A 24,011-nucleotide genomic window follows, 5' to 3' on the forward strand; every position below is an offset into this window, starting at 1 on the left:
TTTACTGTCTCAATAGTTTGCTTTTTAATGATGTATGTAGATTCATTGGTTGTAACAAATGTACACTCTGGTAGGGGATGTTGACCAAGGGGGAGCCTAGACGTGTGGGGGCAAGGAGTATATGGAGTATCTCTGTACCTTCCTTTCAATTTTGCTGCAAAATTACAACTATGCTTAAAGTTTTTTGTTTTTTTTTTTTTAAATAATAAAACAGACTTTGTAAGGTGACGTGAGTTGACCAAGGTCGTAGAGCTGGCTCACTGCAGGCTAAGAATAAAACCCAGGGGTCTTTTTGCTTTGAGCTTTATGTACCAGGTAGTGGGCACTACCTTCTATCCCAGAATGAGATGAAGTTAAGAAATACTTAGTGAGCATCCACAGTGTGCTATTTCTTAGTAATGCAGATGAGAAACTGAATTAGAAGGGAGAAATCCCCTCTTGGTCCAAAGGGATCACCCATTATGCAAATGGCAGAGAAGTGGGGTGCTTCCTGAAGCTTCATCGGTTCTGTTTCCCCATCTTCCCCCTCCTCCACCGCCAGCTCCTCTGCATCTGCTGATGCTGCTCTGAGCTGGGAAGCTTCTCTCCTCCCTCTTTAGCTGCTCCTCACTCCTGAAGCTGCTCATCACTGCCTTCTCTGTGAGCTTTCTCTGGGCAGAGGGAACCCGGCACTTCAGACACGGAGTACTTGCCAATAACTCTTGGACTGAATTTGTAAGTTCTGTGGTTACTTGTCAGACTTTGGATTAGACTGTGAGTTCCACACAGTAGGACTGGGTCTTAATCATTTCAGACACAAACTCTGAAAACAGGTTCAGGGTGCGTGCCAAAAGAGGTTATAGAGAGAACACAGACCTATTTTTTTTTTTTTTTCCTAGAGAATAGTCTAAAACCAGAAAACATAAGCCAAAAATAACTATGGCTTCTCTGATGAAACCCTTGATAGAATACATTGGATATAGATTCAAGAGTTCTGGTAGAGGAGGCTGGAGAGATGGCTCAGTTGGTAGAGTGCTTGCCCTGCCTTGTAAGCACAAGGCCCTGGGTTCGATCCCCAGCACCACCCCCCCCCCCAAAAAAAAAGAGTTCTGGTAGAACACAAACTGTGTATCATGAAGATATGTTATTTTTGTCCTACCTTTAAAAAAATGATCTTCAATAGTATTATAAATCCTCATTGTTCTAAACCTTTTGGTAACCATTTAGATTGATTTTAATAATAATAATGGCAACCATTTGCTTTAATAATAGAAAGGGGATGGAGATGTATTTCAGTTCAGTGTATAGCACTTGCCTACCATGTATGAGGCCCTGGGTTTAATCCTCAGTACTAACAAAGAAAAAAAAAAGTAAATAAATAAAATAAAAAAAGAAAAAATCTTTTCAAAGTATATTTTGTTTCACTTTATGGGTTCCTGTAAATTGTATTTTCCCAAACATGAATACAACATATGACCTATTACTTTAATTTATAATTGATAGAAACATATATGTACATATACCTACATATGACAGTCCAAAATTTAGTACTTGTACAAGGTTTTTGATTATTTCAAATACACATAAAAAGAATTACACAGAAGACATACATTTATGCAAATTAAGGCATATTGATTACAATCTGTTTTTTGAAAGTTATTTTTTAAAGTGTAAAAATTCAGATAATGCCCAGGCTTAACATTTTAATAGAGATGTTGGTTTGTTAGGTTTGGCTATCTTTTCTTTAGTCCCCTTCAAGATCAAACATAAAGCAATAAGGAATGCAGATCTGTTTAAAATATATGAATATTTTTATAGTGATAATTTGAATCATTTGGCCCTCAAAAACATTGCTTAAAAAAAACCAAGCTTAAAAAGTGTTGGGGATATAGCTCCCCATGTGGTAGAACATTTGCCTAGTATGCATGAGGACTTCGGTTCAATCCCCACTACTTGGAAAAAAAAAAAAAAAATCCAGTTCAGTTTAGTTGGAGGTAAACGTAATTATGTCTAAGGCTGAAATATTTCACTCTGCCTTTGGCTGCAGATTATACTTTTGTGGCTGGAAAAAATTTTCTTCAATAGCATCGACTAGTTCATTCAGTTCCTTCTTTAGCTGCTCAGGGTCGCTGGAAAATGAGGAAAAATTCAAATTAATGGATTATTCCTAAGAACATATTAAAAGCTCCCTTCATTAACCAAGTGACATCAAAATTTAACTTTAAGAGGGGGACTAAATCAGAAAAAAAGCAGAACTCCAGTGACTACTGCATGGGAACACATTTGTTTACTTAGGCAAAAAAATCCCATGAGACAACATGTATTATTTTCCCTAAAGGTTTTTCCAAGGTCTTGACTATAAACAAAGTTAGCCCTTGGTCTTCTCATAAGAATTTTTAAGAAACAAAAAATTTTGGCCAATCATCCCTAAAAGATCTACAGTGTTTCTACCTAATAGTGTAAGCTTTCTTGATCTCAATTGCCATTAAGTCCTGCTGCACTTTTATGAATGACAGTTCTGTTAAGTCCTCAACGTCCCAGGCTACGAATGTTCCTGATGAAGGCAGTTCAAACTATGAAACTGCCTTCCTAGGATGGACACTGGTGGGAACCTCCTCACAGGCCCCCAACAGTCAAATACCAAGAAATGGGCCTCCAAGTGTTTTCTTAGTATTTATCCAACTCCAGAACAAAATTGTCATAGCTAAAGTACAAAAAAAAAAAAATCTAGGGCAATTGATCACACTAAGAAAATCCAGTTTTCAAGGATCAGGTGGGAAATATTTATAAGGAAACCGTTAGAAAGTAAATGGCAGATAAAACTGACTCAACAGTTAAACAGGTTTCTAGCAGCTTATGGAGTCTAGTGAGTTACTATAAGCACTTAAAACTCCCAAGCCTGAATATGAAAATTAAACACTTCAAGACATCATATTTTCCATTACTTTATACTTGACTATCAACAAAATTTATATGCAAAGTTTATTTGAGTGGAAATGGCTATCGCTGCAATTAGGTACAATCATTTTTACATTGCTATAGCTAAGCAGTACAATTAAAGCAATCAATTTCATTGCTGACATTGATTCTGGCTCTACTCCGGTGCTAGTTATGCGCCCTTGGGCAAGTCGCTGAGGCTCTCTTAGGCCCAGATTCCTCATTTGTAAAACTGAGATAAAGACTTTACCTTCTCAGGAGAGTTGTTGTACAGATTGAGACACATTATATAAAGTAATTAGCACAGAACCTGGTCCAAAGACCTCAATAAATGTAGCTATCATTATAATTATTTTTATCCCTATTGGCAACATTTACAGTAATTATGCTTCATAAATGCATATGAATTATAATGCTTTTTTTTCCTTCTCCATAAATGTGCTTTGAGAAAATAACAGTTCTCAAGAAGGCACACAATAATTATTTTTTAAAAAACCCCGAAACTAAAACTAAAACTCAGTGAATTTACTACTTTTTCATTTATTAATTGAGTTTGGTTTTAAAGCATGGCACAAATGCATATTGATTCCACTATGTAGTGATTTATAATGTTTCTGACACTGTGTTTCCTCTGCATAGGGGGAAAACTCAGTACTATTGTGACTTAGTGATAACCGAAAGTTTTGTCTTATTATTCTTCATCCTAATCACTAAAATGTTCCATTTTTTAAATTAATGTGTAAGAATGTTTCACAACACTTAAAAAAATAGCAGGACACCACCTATGACCTCTCAAATCAGGATGAGGAATCCCTATTTCTAAAAAATCTAAATCTGGAGCCCTTTAAGAAATGTATACGAAGTCTCATATTAGGCACTTGTTTTTCTCTAACATCATGAAAAACCATGTAAGCTAAATGAAACCTGGGACTTTCAGGCAAGTTTGAATTTGTTTGTCTAGGCTTTTGTCCCCAATTATTCAAATATGAATTATGGTGCTACTGTGAAGGTATTTTGTAGATGTGATTAACCTTTTATAACCAGTTGACCTTAACTGAAGGAGTGTATCCTAGACTATCTGGATGGGTCAGATCCTAAAAGATATTAAAAGCAGAACTGATGTTTTCCTGGAGACTTTAACCTGTGGACTGCAATTTGGACCCATGCCCAAGAACTCTAGTCTGCCTTCTGGACAGCTGCCCTATGGATCTCAAATGTGCCTCACCAACCCCCCAAAATCACACAAGCTAAGTCCTTGCAATAAATCTCTATTCTACTGGCCACTGCAACCCTGTCTTACTACAATTATCATCTAATAACATTGGGATATTAAGGGAGTGGCCTTGTTCTTAGAAGATGCATATTGAAGTATTTAGGAATGAAGTATCTTGAGGTCTGCAACTTACTTTCAAATGGTTCATAAAAAATTCATAACATATATACTGAGAGAGAGCAATACTGCAAGATGTTAGCAATGCCTGAGTCTAGGTTGGGGTCAGCAAACTATGCTTCATGGCCTGTTTTTTGTAAATAAAGTTTTATTGGGACACAATCACATCCACTGCTTTGTGTATACAGCTGGTTCTGCACTGCAACAGCAAAGCTGAGCAACTGCAGTAGAAACCACCCAGGCAGCAAACCCTGAGATGTTCACTATCTGGCTCTTGACAGGAAGTTTGTCAACCCATGTTCTAGGTGAAGGGTATGTGAGTTTGCTGCACTATTATGATGATGTTTATACATGTTTGAAAAATATTTAAGTGTTTGAAATTTTATTAGAGTTAACATTCCATGAGGTCATACTCAAATCAAAATGCAAAAAATTCCAGGCATACAGACAACCATTTGTGTTAATATGCCATCTTTCTTCTCAAAATCTCAAAATAGCACTGTTTTAATGATACAAAAAGTCTTTAGAAAGTCAAATCCACTGTCTAGCTGTGTTGGGTAAGAAACCTATGTCTTCATTCTTTCATGGAATTGAATCCCTGTTAAAAGAACCCTGTTTTGGTTTTACATTATCACAACACTCTGGTGTATTTTCCTCAATCCCCCATAGTGGACCACCATCTTGATTTCTCAGTAGTAGGGTCTATTTGAGAATCTTCAAGCTGACTGGGTGTAAATGTTTCTACCAATGCCTACTACGTTGTACAGGCCCTTTAGATGATTCAGTCTGATGATTCACATTTGCTATATAAAATACAGACTTGGTCAAAGATTTCTTTTATCTTTAAGGATAAAACTAATGTCTCAGTCTTCAAAATGACATTCCTGGGATAAAAGAGAACTCTCTGTAACCAAATTAATTTTAATCACATAAATTATCTTTATATCTATAACACTGCAGCTGCTTTTAGATTCAGCTTTGAAAGAGGCCCACATTTGAAATTTTTTAAAAATAAAAAGTTGGACAAAACTAAAATATCTCTAACAAAACTGCTTTGAAGAACCAGGACTTATACTTGAAAAGGATTTTCTATTCTACATGGCGAGTAGTCTATTGAATTCTATGAATACATGAAATCCATGATATAAAACATATTAATATTATTTAAGCTTCTTGGTCATGGATTCACTGTTGTTGTACATTAGGTCGGCTGGTGTTCTGCTTGAGCCAGGATGTTCTACTTATTGGCCAACATTTTAATAAATATAATACAAGGACAGATTTTCAGTTTTTCCATCAATGTATAAACAAATATTTGAATTGAAGTCCCGTTAGTAACCATGTGAAAAGTTTAAACAGTATAGAATCTTAAACATTAGTGTTGTTATTAAAGGAAAATATTATGAAATATTAAATACATTTCACAGGATCTTGAAAAAGAGAGGACAAACATATGGAGAAAACAGATTCTTAAGTTGCACTGATGTTCATTTGGAATGATGCATAGGGTTTGAAGACCTAAACTAGGAATAACAAAGAAATGTCTATGGAAAACATACTCAACATGGTAACAAATAGCGTATTATTTAACCATAAGGAAACACTGATACCTGTACAATACTATAGTAAAATGTTGATAATCAAGAATTGTTAGACAATGAACTGCATTACATGTTTGTTTAACGGGTGAGTTTTTGCCCCCAAATTTAAATTTAAAAACTAACACTTGATTCAGTTTTTGGTATAATCTGGATATAAGAATTACTTTTTCTATTGTAAACTTATGAATTCTAAATATAGATGAAGTATATCCAATAAAAATAGAGCATTCAAATTGAGACATACTTTAAGTGCATATACTGAATGAATTTTGAAGACTGTGAGGTACTTTTTTAAAAAAAGATGTAAAATATCTCAATAATTTATTACATGGATTATATGCTGTAATGAAAATATTTTAGATAAGTTAAATTAAGCATATTATTAAAATTAATTTTACCTTTTTTATTCTTTAAAAATCTGGTTAGTAGAAAATTCTAAACTGCATGTATGGTTTGCATTTTATTTCTATTAGGCAGCACTGGCTTAATGAACCTTTAGAAAAAATTGTGCTGATTCTCAATTATATCCTGAATAGGGAAGTGCCAATTAGCTCAGTATTAAATAGGTACACAGTACCACATTTACCTGTGCTTAAGGATGTGCACCCAGGGTTCAAAATGTTACTATTATTGGAGGGCGTCCAACTCAACTTTTTGCTGAGGTCACAGAAACATGACCCTGAAGCCAGAGGCCCTCAGCTCTTTGGTGGCAGGGACTCTTTCTGTGGTAGCTCTTTATCCTCCCCAGCACCTGACTCAGACCTGTGCAGATACTCAAAGGTATTTATTGAATGTTGTGAAATGGACTTTTATTTATTTTATCATAGACACAGGAAAACTGTCCTTTTTCCAAGAAAAAGAAAAATTCACTGTAGGGTCTATTTGACCAGGTACCATTGAAAATACTCAGAAAAATGGGGTTTTATTATCGTTACTGAAATTAGGAGTCTAATTTTCACAAAGAAAGGTAGGAGAGAAATAAGTAGGTAAGAAAGAGCACTATTATCCCTGGATCTTCAAGCAGTTGTTAATATCACAACATTGACATAATTTCTACTTACACTACACATTGGAAAGATGAAAGTTTTACTTAATACTTGAACTGAACCAACGAGAAAGTCTGGGGAATGAAAGACTCATCAGTTGCTACCCATGTCATACCTGTTTCCAGGGGGCGCACACAGCTCTGCGTAGTATTTGATCTTGGGTTCTGTCCCGCTGGTCCGCATGGTGGCCACACCTCCATTAGCAAAGGTGAAGGTGATCATTTGGCTGCTTTTGCTAGTAGGCAGAACCTAGGAATCAATTTACACATGTTGTACATTTAAGTAGTTAACAGACTAGACTGGCTTAACTAATAGTTTCCCCTGGATAAAAGCAAGAAAGTAAATGTCAAACATATTGGTTAGAAAAGAACGTTTCTGATAAAATGAGATAATGTTCTCCATATGAATGAAACAGTAATTTAGTGTACCAGTTTTTTATCTCCCCAGATCTACTAAGGTTACAAAGGTTTCATTCACATTAAGCACATCATTTCACAAGACACTAACTTACCTATATTAATAATGCACTATCAAAAAAATTAGACCACATCTCACTGTTGCTAAGTGAAATTTTACCAATAAAAAAGTCTATAAGATTTTTTTCATTTTTATTTTTTGGTATTGGGGATGGAACCCAGGGGCACTTTACCACTCAGCTATATCCCCAGTCCTTTCTTTTTTATTTTGAGACAGGGTCTCACAAAGTTGCTAAGATTGGCTTTGAACTTGCAATCCTCTTGCCTCAGCCTCTCAACTCATTGGGATGAAGGTGTGTGCCACTGTTCCCAGCAATTTTTTTAAATAAAGTTTCTGGCATATGAGTTTATAGTTGATAGCTCCCAAAACTGCTAAAATTACAGTAGAAGTATTTTCAGAAACATATACATAAGGGCCAAGAGGAAAAGAAGAGAGAGCAGTTGATGGGTTGCCAAGTAATTGTGGAAGTCAAAAAACAGACGGAGTTGCAGAACTGGTGTGATGCCAATGACATCAGAGTTCCTGAGCAGACAGGAAACAGTTGGAGCCTGCACACTATGCAGAATCCCAGCCAATGGCAAGGCATCAGGTACACAGGGGCCAGTATGAGGCAAGGGTGGAACACGGAGGCAGTATTGGAAAGAAGCTACTAGATTCTCCCAGATCCACACCCCAGCTCACATCGTCAGGGAGTCAGCTCTTCTCCATTCCTGCAGAAGATGCTTGGGTTCTCTGCAGCCTGAATCAGAAAATCTCGGGAGCAGGAAACCAGGCACCATGGAATGGAGGATATGGTATAAAAAGGGATTAAGTGAATGTGCTGAGACTGAAACACTCCAGCCTTCCCCCAGCATGTTTCCAGGGCCTTGGCATGCCAACTTAGAGCTTTAAGGCAATCCACTAGGCTTAGGCTTCCCTGGAGCAGCCAGACAGCCCCAGATGAGGGGTCCTCTTACAAAAGCTGACGTGCTATCCAATATCCCTGGAGCGAAGTAAGTCATCTGACTTGTACATCTACACAGAGCTTCCAGTCAGCTTTTAAGTATTCAAAGGGGGGCTGGGGTTGTGCCTCAGGGGTAGAGCACTTGCCCAGCATGTGTGAGGGTGCACCACATAAAAAATAAATAAATAAAAAATAAAGGTTAAATTCTTTAAAAAAAAAAAAAAAAAAATTCAAAGGATAATGAGGGACTAGCAGATACCTGGGGAAAGACCCTGGAAACATGACAATGTCCAAAACAAACTGGGAGAAAAACCCCAAAAGAACTTTCAGGAAATAAAGACAATACAGGGAAAAAAGAAAATCTATATTTTTAAAAAGGTCTAACTAATATCCTTAGATTAAATATGGCATATATAAAACAAGAACAGATGCCATTTTGAATGGTAGAGTAAGGGCTGAAACAAATGGTCAACAGAAGCACTGAAAGTTAAAGTTGAGGAAATCTCCACAAAAGTAGAGGAAGGCTGGGTGCAGTGGTGCACACCTATAATCCTATAATCCCAGCAGTTTGGGAGGCTGAGGCAGGAGGATGGTGAGTTCAAAACCAACCTCAGCAACGTAGACAGGTCCTAAGCAACTTAGCAAGACCCTGTCTATAAATAAAATATAAAAAAAAGGACTGGGATGTGGCTCAGTGGTTAAGAATCCCTGGGTTCAATCCCTGGTACTATCCCCCTACCCCCGAAAAAAGTAGAGGAAGATAGAGACAGACAACGGAAAAAAAAAAAAAAAAAAAAACCAAGATAAGTAGAACATGCATCCTGGAGAGCCGGCGTCTACCTAGGAACTCCTCAAGTAAGCCAAGTTACTTTACAACCAACCAACAAGCTCCCTCCCTCAACACATGACCAAGAAAACTCAGAAGTAAAAGGAATGATTCCACAGACCAAAACAGACTACCAAGTACCCAGAAAAATGGATAAAGAGACATATGCACCTACATCACTGAGAAATTTTAGAACATGAAGTTTACAGAAAAGTTCCTAAAATCTTCCTAAAGAGAGGGAAAAAAAAAACCCAAAAACCAATTTGCAAGGAAGTGGCTCCGTGTGGCCTTCACAACCTGGTGTGAAGCACACTGGGGCCTCGACCCTGCCGACCCTGTGGAGGGCACGAGTGAGTGTCCCTGCCACACCTACCAGTCAACCAGTAATGGGGACAGCTTTCAGAACTGAGTCAATCGAGCATGAGGAAGGAATAAGGCATTTTCAGACCCAATCACCTCCAAAAATTTATATCCCACCCGCTTTTTCTCAGGAAACAATTAAAGAACGTGATCTGGAAAAATAAATATAGGAAGAGGAAGACATGAGGTCAGGAGCAAGGGTCCCAATGCTGGCCATGCATTCCTTGGATGACAGCTGTGCACCTGACCCAGAGAACAGCTGGGTCGGCCCAGATGGAGGGACCAAGGGAGCCAGGAGGGAGGCCACTGGAAAAACACAGAGCCATAGAAGAGCTGAATCCTTGGGGCATGTGGGAAACACCACTGGAAGGTATCCAGAACAAATGGTGACAGTCACATGGAAATCCATGCATATATAGGAAGATAGCAACTATTAATTGCAGGAAATATAATTTTTTAATACAAATTAGGGAAGCCTAATAAAAAATACATTGATCAGCTAAGCAGGTCACCGTAGTTACTAGTCAATAATAATAGAGGCTCAGAATCTGATTTAACCAGGAGTTGTAGTATAAATTTATCATGAGGGCACAGAGAGGGAGAATTGAACATAGGAAGTACAAGAACTAAATCCTTATCTCCATGATAAAAAAAATTAATAAAGTCTAATCCTGATAAGTAAAAAATCACATTATTTAGAAATTTGGTGGTAAACTCCAGGAGAACCAATTGAGAGGGAAGTGGTTGTTCCAAGGATTCATCATAACTGTTTTAATACTATTTATCTCTTAAAATATGTTGTGGGCAGATGAAAATAAAATACACAAAAAGATAAATATCAAAGAAGATATCTAACATCTCATAGGATAATCTTATGCTTCTCCCAACCCCTGGCCAGAACTAGCAACTCTTTCTGCCTCCAATGGAGAAGCCACATGGTGTGAAGAAGATGAACTCCCATTTTTCAGCTCACAATTCCATACATTCAGAGAACAGGGTAAAATTAACTAGAAACCAAGTAGTGGAAGCCGAGTGTAGAGGTGCTCACCTGTAATACCAGCTACCTGGGAGGCTGAGGCAGGAAGATCACAAGTTCAATGCCAGTCTTGGCAATTTAGAAAGATCCTGTCTCAAAATAACATATAAAAAAGATGCTGGGCTGAGATTTCACCTCAGTTCAGTCAGTCAGAATGACTATTATCAAGAATACAAGTAACAATAAATGTTGGTGAGGATGTGGCGAAAAAGGCACACTCATACATTGCTGTTGGGACTGCAAACTGGTAAAACCACTCTGGAAAGCAGTATGGACATTCCTCAGAAAACTTGGAATGGAACCACCAGTTGACCCAGCTATCCCACTCCCTGGCATATACCCAAAGGACTTATCAGCATACTATAGTGACGTGGCCACATCCATGTTCAGAGCAGCTCGATTCACAATAGCACCAACCTAGGTGTCCTTTAGTAGATGAATGTATAAAGAAAATGTGGACCATATGCACAACGGAATATTACTAGCCATAAAGGAGAATGAAATAACAGCATTTGCTAGTTAATGGATGGACCTGGAGACTATCATGCTAAGTGAAATAAGCCAATCCCCAAAACCAAAGGCCAAATGTTCTCTCTGATATGCGGATGCTGACTCACAATAAACAGGTTTGTGGGGTGAGAGGCAGTGTGGAGATTTGCCAGATTGGACAGGGGGACGTGGGGGAAAGGGAGTGGGGGTGGGAATGAGAAAGACAGTAGACTGAACTGGACATCGCTTTCCTACGGTCATCAATGAATACAGGACCAGTGAAACTCCACATCGTGTACAACCACAAGAATGGGAAGTTATACTCCATGCAAATATGATATGTCAAAATACACTCTACTGTCATGTATAACTAACAAGAACAACAACAAAAAGAAAGGTACTGGGGTGTAGCTCAGTGGTTGTGTGTCCCTGAGTTCAGTCCTTAGTAACACACACACACACACACACCCAAAAAAAAAAGGTTAAGAAAAGAAAAAGAATGCAAGTAGTGGTTCCAAAGGGTGGACTGATTGTGTCAGCATCCTCATCACCTGAAAACTTGCTAGAAATGCACATTACTGGCCCCAGTCCTAGACCTGCTTGATCAGAAACTGCTGGGCACGAGCAGCACTGTTTTAAGGAGCCCTCTGTGTGACTCTGATGCTCCCAGTTGAGAAGTACTGATAGAAAGCAGAAGTTGCACCCAGAGTCCAAAAATAAACAGAAAAGGTTTTAGTTGATAAAAGTAAACCCTGCTCACCGCTTTTTTATCAGGCTGGCTATCATCATAGCCAGTTGTAAGATCTCTAATGGCAGAAATTTCAAATTTGCCACAGGTTTTGGGATAATTATTCTTCCCATCATAGTTTCTCAGGTTTCCAAATAATTTCTTAATGGTATCTTGATCGTGGCAGATAAAATATGAAGCTTTGGTAATATGGTAGCCATACCTATCAAAAAAATTACAAAATCATGCAAAATTAGCAGCAAATAATTCTGCAGAATATATACAGAGTATGTATTAACCTGTATATTCTAAAATAAATGAAACAAATAACCATAACTAACGTTAAAGGAATAATCTACTATTTAAAAAGAGGCCAATGTTGAGCATGGTGACACAAGTCTGTAATCCCAGATACTTGGGAGGCTGAGGCATAAGAATCGTAAGTTTGAGGCCAGACGTGGCAATCGAGGGAGATCCTATGTCAAAAAAGTTGCAGAGGGTGCTGGGGATGTCACTCAGTGGTAGAGTGACCCTGGATTCAATCCTTAGTGCCGCAAACATACAAAGAGACATCCAACGATCTATCTCAGGGATCACCAAATGCCTACCTGGTCTTCATACCATAATTACAAATTAAAAGTTTTATTGGAACATAGCCACACCATGTCCACTACTTTGTGTGATATCTCTAGCTGCTTTTGCACTATATATACAGAGTTTGGTACTTGCTACAAAGACTAGATAAATTATGAATATCTTTTAATTTTTCTTTAACCTTGGATACTTAAATCACAATCTTCAATTGGCTATTTCTGCCACTAATGTTGTCATTTAAGAATAAATACAGCTAGGCATGGTGGTACATGCCTATAATCCAAGTGGCTCAGGAGGCTGAGGCAGGAGGATCTCAAATTCAAAGCCAGCCCCAGCAAAAGTAAGGCATTAAGCAACTCAGTGAGACCCTGTCTCTGAATAAAATACAAAATAGGGCTGGGGATGAAGCTCAGTGGTCAAGTGCCCTGAGTTCAATCCCTGGCCCAATAAAAGGTCAAGTGCCCTGAGTTCAATCCCTGCCCCCAAAAAAGAATAAATTCAACCGCAAATGAAATTACTAATAAGTGGTTAAATACCAAAAGGAAAGGTATCATTTTTTTTTCCCTAAAAAATAGAATTCATCACCAAAGTAAGAGCATTAGGAAGAATATTAGTGTCTCATGCACAAGAACACAATAAAACATTTAAAAATATGACTACAATCAAACAAAGTCAATAGAAACTTACTCCACGTAGATGGCCTTTAACTGCTGAGATAAAGACAAATTCTTGGTTGCTAGAAAGCTAGCCAACTCTGCACTTATGACAGCAGCACTGACTCCATCTTTGTCCAGAACAAAAGGGCAGCACATATATCCTGCAGAAATACGCGGAGTCCTTCATTAAACCACGTCAGGCTGCTCATGTGTACGCATCCTGGCTGCTGCATATTAGAGGTGGTATGCACTGGGTACAGGCAATTTCTCATTTACTACCATACAGTAAAGAATTTACCCAGTGCCTAGTACAAAGCAGATCTTCAAGAAGTCTATGTAGAATAATCAGTGAGATTTTTCCCTCCTGGCCAAATGATGCTCACCGACTAGATTCATGTCAAGCCCTCCTGGCTCACATGAAGTTGGTTCTAATTGTTTTAGCCAATACCTATCTCTGTCTCCTCTGAAATGCGACAGTTCTTGATTGTCAAGTGCTTCACCTCGACACCTGGCCTATATATCTCTGTGTGGTTACTCACTAGGACTACGTCAGGAGCTCTGGGCTGAGGTCAGCGTCATCCATCTCTTCCAGTCACCGAGTCACAGATATAAAATTAATATTTGATAAGCAAATATAAGACAATCTTTTTTAAAAGGCTATAAAAACAATTCTGACAAGAATATAAATGCTATTACACTTCATTCAATTAAACAAATGATGTGCATTAGCTGCACTGCAGGGAATATACAGATGAACATAAAGTTAATGTGCAAAAGCTTTTACCAAGTTAACAGTTAAACAATTTCTGGTGCAAATATCTGATGTCCGTGTTTCTAGAGCTGCTCTCCTTTCTGCTCTTGTTTACTGACAGATTAGTACGAGGGTCTTCAGTCATTCTGGGTCATGGTTTCCCGTGACCGTGCCTTTCATGGGAACACCAAAGCAGTGCCTTCCCCTCGCTTTGGAGAGACTCAGCGAACATCCTTGTCAGCACTTTTGCAAGGGGGTAGACTCATTTAGGCTGGGTTCTCAAGCTACCAGCAGCCAAGTGTACAGTATTCTGTTTTCAGTCATCTGCAGATGGCCTGATTATTTGTAAGATATTTGTTAAAAAAAAAAAAAAAAAAATGAGATGCCAATTTTGGAGTGGGACCTGAGCAATAGAGAAACAAAGTAAACTGTGTGCTCTTATTTTACTGTGGATATTTTGAACGCAAATTCAAATCTTTCACCCATTTGTATCCTATATATTAACTGATTCTATGATCCTCATTATTCTTACCAATAGCTTCTTCAAATGCAAATAAGACAGTCTTCCCCTGGTCTATGAGTTGTTTGGCTCTGTTTCCCATCCACTTAAAGCCAGTTAATGTTTCCTAAAGGGATAATGCAAAAGAAAAAAAAAAGCTTTAGATCTTCTATAGAGACAAAGGAAGGAAAAATGCATGAATGCGTCCTTCCAACACCTTACCTCAAAATGAAAACCCTCCTTTAAGGCAATGGCCCGCAAGATTTTGGAGGAGACGGTGCTGGACAACATGTATGTGTCTTTGAGGGTACCTTGATCTTTGTTTTTCTCTTTCCAAGAAGTAAAGAGCCACCAGCCCAAGAGGGCCCCCAGCTCATTGCCAGAAAACACTCTCCATTCGCCACTGAAACAAAAATGCATTCAACTTTGTGATCTTAAGGAAGGCGTTAGAAGCCAGCAGAGTAGGATAATCGTGCAGATAAGGCCTCCCTGTGCTTTCTGTAGGACTGTCCCCATCTTTAATAACACATTGGAAACCTAACTGCCACTTCACAAATACGTGAGCAGCAACCATGTACTGGGCAAACAGTTCATCTCTGAAGACAGTATAAATAAACATGTCAAAGATGACAGGTAATGCTTTATTTTAGTCTTCTACAAAAACTTTGGTTTTGAAACATAATAGACTTACTTGCTATTCCTTTGTACAAATTCTATGGCTGAACTTGTCTTAAACAGTGTGCCAGTACCCCACAGGTATCGTTCCTGTTCCACCTAAATTCAACATTTCCTTGAAGATCCAGCTCCTTAGGATACACACTAACAAATACTGAACTGTGAAGGCAGCACTAAGCAAGGTATTGTGCCCTTATTCGCCACTGAGAGTTACATTAAAATCAATCGTAAAGTGATGGAGGAGCACAAATAGCAATTTCAATCCCAAGTACACACTGTGTTGACGTTCCCTGCATCATGCTGGCAATGATGTGATCCCCCTGCCCTTGAGATCAGTGTCTCTTTCTAAGTTAGAGAACTCCACAGAAAGTTCTTCAAGGTAATTTGCAAAACAAATGCAAAATAAATGGAAAATGTTTCCCCATGGATTCGGCATTCCCAGAAATACATTATTGCCAAAGATGTTGTCCTTTATAATTTCCATTATATGGATAATCACAATTCATTTCACCTGTCTTGCTTTTCTGCCACAGCAAGTCTATCGGCATCTGGGTCATTGGCTAAAACAATTTTGGCCTTGGTTTTGTCGGCCAAAGCAAAAGATAAAGTCTGAAAAAGAGTATGAAAAATAAAAAAACAATTACTGAAATCAAGAAGCAAGCATATCCCAGTTTTTATATATGTTCAGGTTTTTAAGAGCTGAAAAGAACTTTCTTCAAGCTAAGGCTGACTTTTATTTCTGGAGCTGGTCTTTCTTGGTCAGATAATATCTTCCTAGGTCAGAGGTCAAACAATGGGAGTACAATGTGTGGCCCATACCTGCCCTGTAATTCAACCCGCATGTGACAGTACATATGTGGTTGGACTGGTATTTCCCAGCAAGCCGTGTGATCAACATCACAAACAAACCAAAGTAAACTGATTCTCAACATCATTGTTACCTAACCTTTAAATATGTTATATGAATCATGATTTAAATAATACTCCTTTAGATCAGACAAATGACAATTAAGGAATAACAATCATAACATGAAAAAAATCCATTCTACTATTATTACTTTTGACATTAAGGAAACACAGTAAAATGAATTTTAAGTAAACCAATATTTAGATTCCAACTCATATCCTGGTTCTAAGGTGTCTAATTTCAAAGTTCCTTTAAGAAATTAATGACTAATAAACACATATTTCCAATGACAAAATTCATTTTCCTCCAGCACAATGAAAACACATAAAATTCACTTGGCAGTAATAATCTGAAGATTAAACGTAGGTTTCATAATTTTTAAAAATTAGGTTACCAAGACATCTTTACCCTCTTCAGGATTCGGGTATTTGACGGTTGGAAACTCAGGATCAGGATCTTTCTGCTGGGGAACAGCCTCAGGAGGAACAAGGTCAAAGGCCTTGAAAGCCAGCTGCACAAAGTCATGACCCACACCATGGACGGAGGTGTGCACAAACTTCACCTTGGTCTCCCTGTTCACACTCCTGGAATCAAACACATGATGGAAAACGTTAAAGCTACAAATAAGACTCTCAAAACTGAAAGGTTTGCAAAATACCAAGGAGCCTTAGTCCTCAGAACATAAGAAATCAATGCAGTTAAGGATGTATAAGACAAGTGAACAACTTTCCAATTTCATTTTAAAAAATAAACAAAGCTTACTATTCTCTCCCTAAACATATATTATCTCCCTCTGACAAATGCGAATTTACTCTGTAGTTATTTTCAGCAAATCTGACACTTTCTGATTACTATCATATTCTATGGTTAAGCTTTCACAGTCCAAGGGAGGTATAAGAAAGAACTGTAGCTCAGTTTCCAGGAAAGACACACAGTTAGGTCCATGCGTGCTGATCACAGCAGTGCCTGAGCTGGGGTCCAGGGCTCCATATATTCCTTATTAGTTTCAGAAATGACTTTAAAATGTCTCTTTCAACAAATTGTGATAAATTATGCCAAATGTAAAAATAAAAAAATAAATTAAAAAAAAACTTTTCTTTGCTAAGTAACAGTCCTGCTTGGCAAAGTGTCATGACCTAGGAATTTAAATATAGATAGAATAACTATAAAAATACAAACTGGCAGAAATTACAGAGAAGCTGACAACTTCCAATGCTCTGATTGCAAGAAGCTTAAGTTATTATTCATTTTTTGGAAATGAATAAATGTACAAGGTTTTGTTTACAAGAACAGTAGTTTAAAACACTCGTATAGGGCTGGGGCTGTAGCTCAGTGGCAGAGTGCTTGCCTAATATGTGTGAGGTCCTGGGTTCAATCCTTAGCATCACATAAAAATAAGCAAATAAAATAAAGGCATCTGTCCACTTACAAAAAAAATTAAAAACACACACACACACACACACACACACACACACACACATATATTAAACAATGCATCTGGAAAAAGAAATATGCAAGATCAGGGAGGACAAATCTGAAAAAAAAAACTTGGATATTAAAGTACATTACAAAGCTATAGTAATTACAGAGTTTGGCACTGGATATATAAAGGAGATTAAGGGGAACACAAACATCAGGCTACGGCAGGCATGAGCGTCTATTTTGAATGCTGTTCATTAGCACAGGTAGGATAAGGACTGAGAGCAACCCGTGAACTTGGCAACCTGGATATATGCATATAAAAAAACTCATGTTCATATGCGTATATGTATATTATGTATCTATGTGTATGCGTATGTGTATATATAAAAACTCATGTTTATATATAATACTATTGAAAAAATAGCATGTGTGAGGTACTGGGTTCAATTCTCAGCATCACATATAAATAAATAAAATACAGGTCCATTGACAATTAAAAATATATTAAAAAAAAAAGAATGAACTAAAGAGTCTAGAAACTGATTAAATTTGAACTGGGAAAGGTATAGGAGAAGCAGTACGGTTTAGTGGTTAACATGCTCTGGAGTGAGACTCTGAATCCTGGAGTTCTGCCCCTGTGTGACTGCTGGGCACTGCTTAACCCCTCTGTCTCAGCTCTCTCATCTATAACACTGCAAAATATCAGAACCTACTCTTACACTTTGTTGGGAGAATTAAAATGAAATTATATGTGAAGAAATTACAACAATTATCTGGTAGGTAACAGCATTCAATTAACATTGGAAACTGATTCTTAGAGTGGACATTTCCAATCCATCCAAAAACTGATGCATTCTTCAATTTATGGCTTATATAACTGCAAACCTTTCAGGGGGAAAAAAAAAAAAAAAAAAAGCTGCTTTTCCACTTCACATCCCAATCAAAATTAAAAATCACCAATGACACCAAGACTAAACATTACAAAATGTAAACTTGAAAATTTTAGAAAAAACAAGACTTTCTTTTCTTATAATCTTGGTGTAGTGAAAGCCTTTTTATAAAAGTATGACATAAAACTCAGAAGCTACATATTAGAAGACTGATAAATATTAACAAAAAAATTTTTAAAAGTTCAACAAAAAATTCAATAAAAAATTCCACAGCTGGAAATGCATCTTAGTGGTAGACACACTTGTCTACCATATGTGAGGTCCTGGGATGATCCCTAGAGCTACGAAAAAAGAAAAAAAAAAAAAAAAAAAAAAAAAAAAAATCCAAAAGTAACAACAGAAATAGTTTTCTTTATAAAGCAGCTTTCCAAATATAAAATATTAACAAACACATAGAAGAATATAGGTTAATAAATAAGAAGAAATAGTTTATTCATAAAAGAATGCAAATGAAAGTAATATCATGCTCATCTAGCAAATCAGGAAAAATGGGAAATTTTATGGGGTCATATACTGTTAACATATACTGTTGGTGGAATTGTCAACTGCTATAACATTTTTGGAGGGCTATTTGTTAACTATCAACTTTGTAAATGCATATACACATTTTTTTTTGGCAGGGGGTTACTGGGGTGCTTTACCAGTGAGTTATATAACCAGACCTTTTTAAATTTTATTTTGAGACAAGGTCTCACTGAGTTGCCCAGGCTGGCCTCAAAACGTTATTTTATGGATACATTGACACAAATATACACAAGCAATGTGCAAAGGAGATTTACTTCAGTGCTACCTGACGTATCAAAAATGTAAAGTCTATGAAGTTGAATTGGTGGGTCAGAGGTAAGGTTCACAGATGTGTTTTGCTTGGATTATGCAGCAGTGAAACAATGATCCTCAAAATTTAGACATTGGCAATTTTCCCTCAGGGAGAGAAATATTTCTATGTCTGGCAACTTGAACTTATATGTCACAGTTGAGGGTGAAATTCCACTGTCTGGCTTCTCCCTTCAGATGAGATTGGAGGCCACACCCTGCACTGCAACCACCACACCCAGGTGTCCAACAAGTAACAGTATTACAGACAACCCAGGAATTCAGCTTCCTAAAGCTGGGGACAATCGGGAGTCCTGGGACCTACAGCACACTGGTGAAGGACAACACTGCCACCCAGCTATACTGCTTAGCAATTGAAATGACTGAGTCTGTCACAGGGTTAAATAAATGGGTGCAGTGACCTTTAGAACACAAGGTCAGGACAGACAGGGACTAATACAGGAAGGTAGGGTCAGGACAGACAGGGATTAACAAAACAAGGTGCCCACAGCAAACTAACTGGGTGGTAAAAATTACAGAATGAGCTACATACATACTATATTGCTATTTATGATTCTGAAATACACAAGTATATGCTTGTGTATGCACAGAAAATTTCTCTAAGGATAAGAAAAATGTCAGTGCTTCCTTTGTGAAACTTTTCTGCAAAATTTCAAATATCTATATGTGTGTGTATACATATATGCACATGTACATATACATGTGTACATATATATGCTTAGAGAAATTTTCTGTGCATATGCAAGCATATACATGTGTATTTCAAAATCATCAATACAATACAGTATGTGTGCAGCTCCTTCAAAGACTTTTACCACCAAGTGAGTGTATTGTGGGCACCTTCCTGTGTTAGTCTCTGACCTGACCCTGTGTTCTAAAGGTCATCGCACCCATTAGTTGTAATATATGTATATGCACACATACATATTTATACACATGCATGTATTGCACATCACACCTAGGTCACAGTTCACAAACTATGGCTCACGGACTGGCCACCTGCTTTTGTAAGTAGTGTTTTGGGAACACAGTCACATATGCACTGCTTCCCTGAAGGGATATCTGCAGCTTGCTTCCTACACAACAGTGATATGGAGTAGTTAGAGAGGCCGGGTGGCCTGCACAGCCTGAGAGTATTTACTATCTGTCCCTTTAATGAAAGCTGACAACCCCCGATCCACAGGATACAGCTATAGGATATGCAACAACTCAAGAGAAAAACTTAGTGGAAATTGACAGAATTTGGCTGAATTGCATTAACTTAACTCCCCTAACGTCAGGAAGACACAATCTACTTACCTGTGGAAACAGTATTTTTTAAGGTCTTCAAAGTAGCTGGTATTGATGGAGGCACTGGGGTTGTGAAGAAGGGCATTGCCATCAATTAAGGAGTCGTCCCAAGCTTGAGGCCAGGGCTCGAGGTTTTCTTCAATAGCTCGAGAAATCCCTTTGTCGTGAGGAGAGATGATCTGCGCTCCGTTGTCCCAATAGACCTGGAGAAGCCGGCAGTGTATTCGGGAGGGTGAGAGTTAATGTTAATGGAAACAGAGCAGCCAGCCATCACCTCTGCTCCAGAACAGTTTGGGTTTGGGATTCTGATAAAGGACGAGTGGAGAGAAAAACGCACCTTATAGCCATTATCCTGCTTTGGATTGTGGGAGGCAGTGATCATGATTCCGGCGCAAAGCTTCAAGTGTGACACTGTATAGGGCTGTGAGAGAAAAGGAGACGCAAATGGTTTCTAACAAAAGATTAGACAGACTTGAAATGCTTGTTGTATATTACCTGTGCCAATTTAGTTCCTATTTAATAAATGTGAGTATCAGAATTCTGACTCGATACTTTTGCTCTGTATCCAAACAGTGTATGCAAATCCCCCCTTCCAACTAGAACTAACTGGCTTGGAACTAGCTAGCTGCTTATACTTGGAACTAACTGGTTGCTGAAAATTCCATGATATGTGTCCTAAACAGAAAGCTAAGTGCTTTCCTAGAAGCCTTCTTCTCTCAATAAAATATTTTTTTTTAAAAAAAGGGAGGGGGGCTGGGGATGTGGCTCAGTGGTTGAGCACCCCTGGGTTCAAACTAAAAAAGCCTGCCTAAGTCTCCATTCCACATCCTTTTAAAGCTTTTGCTCAAGATAGAAGTTCAAATATTCAATTTATTCTCTCCAACTGATTTCCTTCTCCTCTTCTTTCTCATTTGCTCTTTTTTTGGTACTGGGGATTGAATTCAGGGGCACTCGACCACTGAGCCACATCCCCAGCCCTATTTTGTATTTTATTTAGAGACAGCGTCTCACTGAGTTGCTTAGCACCTCGCTTTTGCCGACGTTGGCTCTGAACTTGAAATCATCCTGCCTCAGCCTCCTAAGCCCCTGGGATGGATTACAGGCATATGCCACCATACATGGTTCTCATTTGCTTTTAAGGGATAGATTGAGGAAATGGAGAAATAGTCCCTATTGCTCATTTATCTCTCACCCCAGGATTAAACATCCCTCCCTTATATTTCAACTTAGCTCCTTCTTTATAAGACTACTTTCAAAATAAAGGAGAGGGTTTGGATTATATCCCTTATGGCTGCAAACAAGACCGACTATACACAGGCAAGCTGAGATTTGAATTGTCTGCCCCCTCCACCTTCCCACCAAGCGTCACTGCACTTATCTGCCCTTGGAAGTTATGTCACATCCCTCAGATGCCCTGGTGCAAAGAAGAGGTCATCAGAACTACTCCATAATACAGAGAAATGATCAGGAGACACTCATTTATTTTATGCCTGAGACAAAAATAATAGCTACTAACACTTGGTCCAGAAGACAATAGGATGTTTAATATAATGCTATTTCCTATCAGACAAAAAAACTTGAACAACACGTGGGTGTGAAACAGAGTGTCTGCTGGGTGGGTAACTTACAACCCAAGAGGTGCTGATCTACCTGTCAGCATCCTCGGGACAGCCAACACAAATGAGCAGACGGACTTCTACACTAACACACTCACACTTCTACTTGATGCAAGAAACTGCATCCAACCATGAGTTCTAAAAAAATACTTCAGCATCCAGCCCAGCTCTTGATGGTTCTGTCTACTTGAAAGTAACAGCTGTCCCAGGCCCTGGTCCTCTGTTCTTTAGATTCTGCTTCATTAGAGATTCCATAAACATCTACCCAGGAATAGTATTTTATTTATACACCAACTTGTCAAAAATATTCATAAGACAGAGTCTGAAGCAAATTCAGATTTAGACCCCAAAAGTTTCCTTATTATAATAGTGGGGAAAAAGATCTACACCAATTTAAAAACAGACAGACAAACAAAAACCATTTTGCTTACTTACTGAAATATCCTTAGAATGCAAGCAAAAGGAAAATTACACTTAAAAAAAAAAAAATCAACTCTGAAGAATCCAAAGTTGAATACTAGAAGAATACTATTAGGATTTGGGTGAAATTTCCTGGCGAGAAAATAGGTGGCCTGATCAATGAAAAGATGGAATTCTGTCACTGAAATACCTGAATCCCAAAAGCACTGAAGACTGAAAAATTTAGCAAAGTCCCATCCCTGATCCTGTGACAAGAAACTAGAAAAGGAAATAATACTTACCACAAAAGGGGTTGGGGTTATATCAGAAAAGAGGTGCACAGGAATCCCCTGGCTGATAAACGTGGTTGCAGCAAGTCGTGCAAACCTAGAAACACAGGGACAAGGAAGAAAAGGAGAGTCCAGTTGTCAGGGCCATGGGTGAAGTACATGAACATAGGTTCAGTTGCATACAGCAGTCAGAGCATATGCATATGCATAGGTTGCACATAGCAGTCAGAGCAAGTAAATTGTTCCTTACAAATATTTACATTGGTGTGGAGCAAAAGAGCCAGAGGACTCTTAGGAGTTATCTCATTACCATCCACTGTTTTACAGAAATGGGACTAAAGCCAAGAAGGGCCAAACAACATGCCCCACATCCGAAGGTTACTCAGCATCTGAGCATGTGTCAACTTAAAAGCAGCAGCTGTCATGTTCCCTGCTGCCCTGTTCTTTAAATCATGCTTCTTTAAAGATTTCAAAAAAATTGACTGAGGAATAGTGACTCCGCCCGCCACAGGACATCTGAAATGGAGACATCTTCAGTTGTCACACTGGGGGAGAGATTCAGATAACTGTGAGTTGAAAATGTTATGATGTTGCTTACACGGTGGGCTATGTGATTAGCCCTAGCATGGTTGTGTCTGTGCCAAGTACCTGCAGACCTGCAGACATTTATTCTTGTTATTATTCCCCAAACAATGCAGTATAACCACTGCTTACATAGCACATACATTGATTAGGTATTATAATCATCTAGCGTTCATTTGAAGAACACAGGAGATGGTGCTTAGGTTATATGCAAATACTCCATTATTTTATAGAAGGGACCTGAGCACCCCTGCAGGTTCTGGTATCTGAGGGGGGTCTTGAGACCAATCCCCCAAGGAAACCAAGAGATCTTGTAAGTACCGTACAGGCTGTTATGAGGAATCAAAGAGTAAATGCATGAAGGCCTGGTGCATAACCAGCACTCAAAATGATCACTGCTATTCTTATCATCAGTACCATCATGAATAATCACCTACAGCTACAGAAAAGAGTCCCATTGGCTTGGGAATATTTGTCACAAAAATGCATCCTGAGATGGGTGTTCAAGAATGGGAAGGGGGTGCTGAGGTTGTGGCTCAGTGGGGAGCACCTGCCTCGCATGTGTGAGGCACTGGGTTCGATCCTCAGCACTGCATATAAAGAAATAAATAAAGGTCCATCAACAACTAAAAAATATATTTAAAAAAATGGGAAGGGACCATGAGGTTTGTGAATAGTAGAAGAAGAAAAAAAAAAATAAAAGAAAGCAAGCAAGAGGGAGGAATAATATTGCCA

At 38.3% G+C, this 24,011-nt stretch overlaps 1 protein-coding gene across 2 annotated transcripts in view; it reads right to left on the bottom strand.

Moving 5' to 3' along the window:
* Positions 1-1,377: 1,377 nt before the first annotated feature.
* PGM2 (phosphoglucomutase 2) overlaps positions 1,378-24,011 on the bottom strand; it is a 31,698-nt gene continuing 9,064 nt past the window's right edge. For both annotated transcript variants that reach the window (XM_079153793.1, XM_079153794.1), the window contains exons 4-14: positions 22,707-22,791; positions 20,727-20,810; positions 20,399-20,592; positions 16,288-16,477; positions 15,498-15,595; positions 14,534-14,714; positions 14,345-14,438; positions 13,093-13,222; positions 11,845-12,034; positions 7,069-7,202; positions 1,378-2,108 (exon numbers count right to left, since the gene is read on the bottom strand). In XM_079153793.1, coding sequence (XP_079009919.1) covers positions 2,006-2,108; positions 7,069-7,202; positions 11,845-12,034; positions 13,093-13,222; positions 14,345-14,438; positions 14,534-14,714; positions 15,498-15,595; positions 16,288-16,477; positions 20,399-20,592; positions 20,727-20,810; positions 22,707-22,791 — 1,483 coding nt within the window. In that variant the 3' untranslated portion in view covers positions 1,378-2,005. The remainder of the gene's footprint in view (positions 2,109-7,068; positions 7,203-11,844; positions 12,035-13,092; positions 13,223-14,344; positions 14,439-14,533; positions 14,715-15,497; positions 15,596-16,287; positions 16,478-20,398; positions 20,593-20,726; positions 20,811-22,706; positions 22,792-24,011) is intronic.

This window comes from Sciurus vulgaris (genome assembly GCF_902686455.1).
Source record: "Sciurus vulgaris genome assembly, chromosome: 9".
NCBI classification, from domain to species: Eukaryota; Metazoa; Chordata; class Mammalia; order Rodentia; family Sciuridae; genus Sciurus; species Sciurus vulgaris.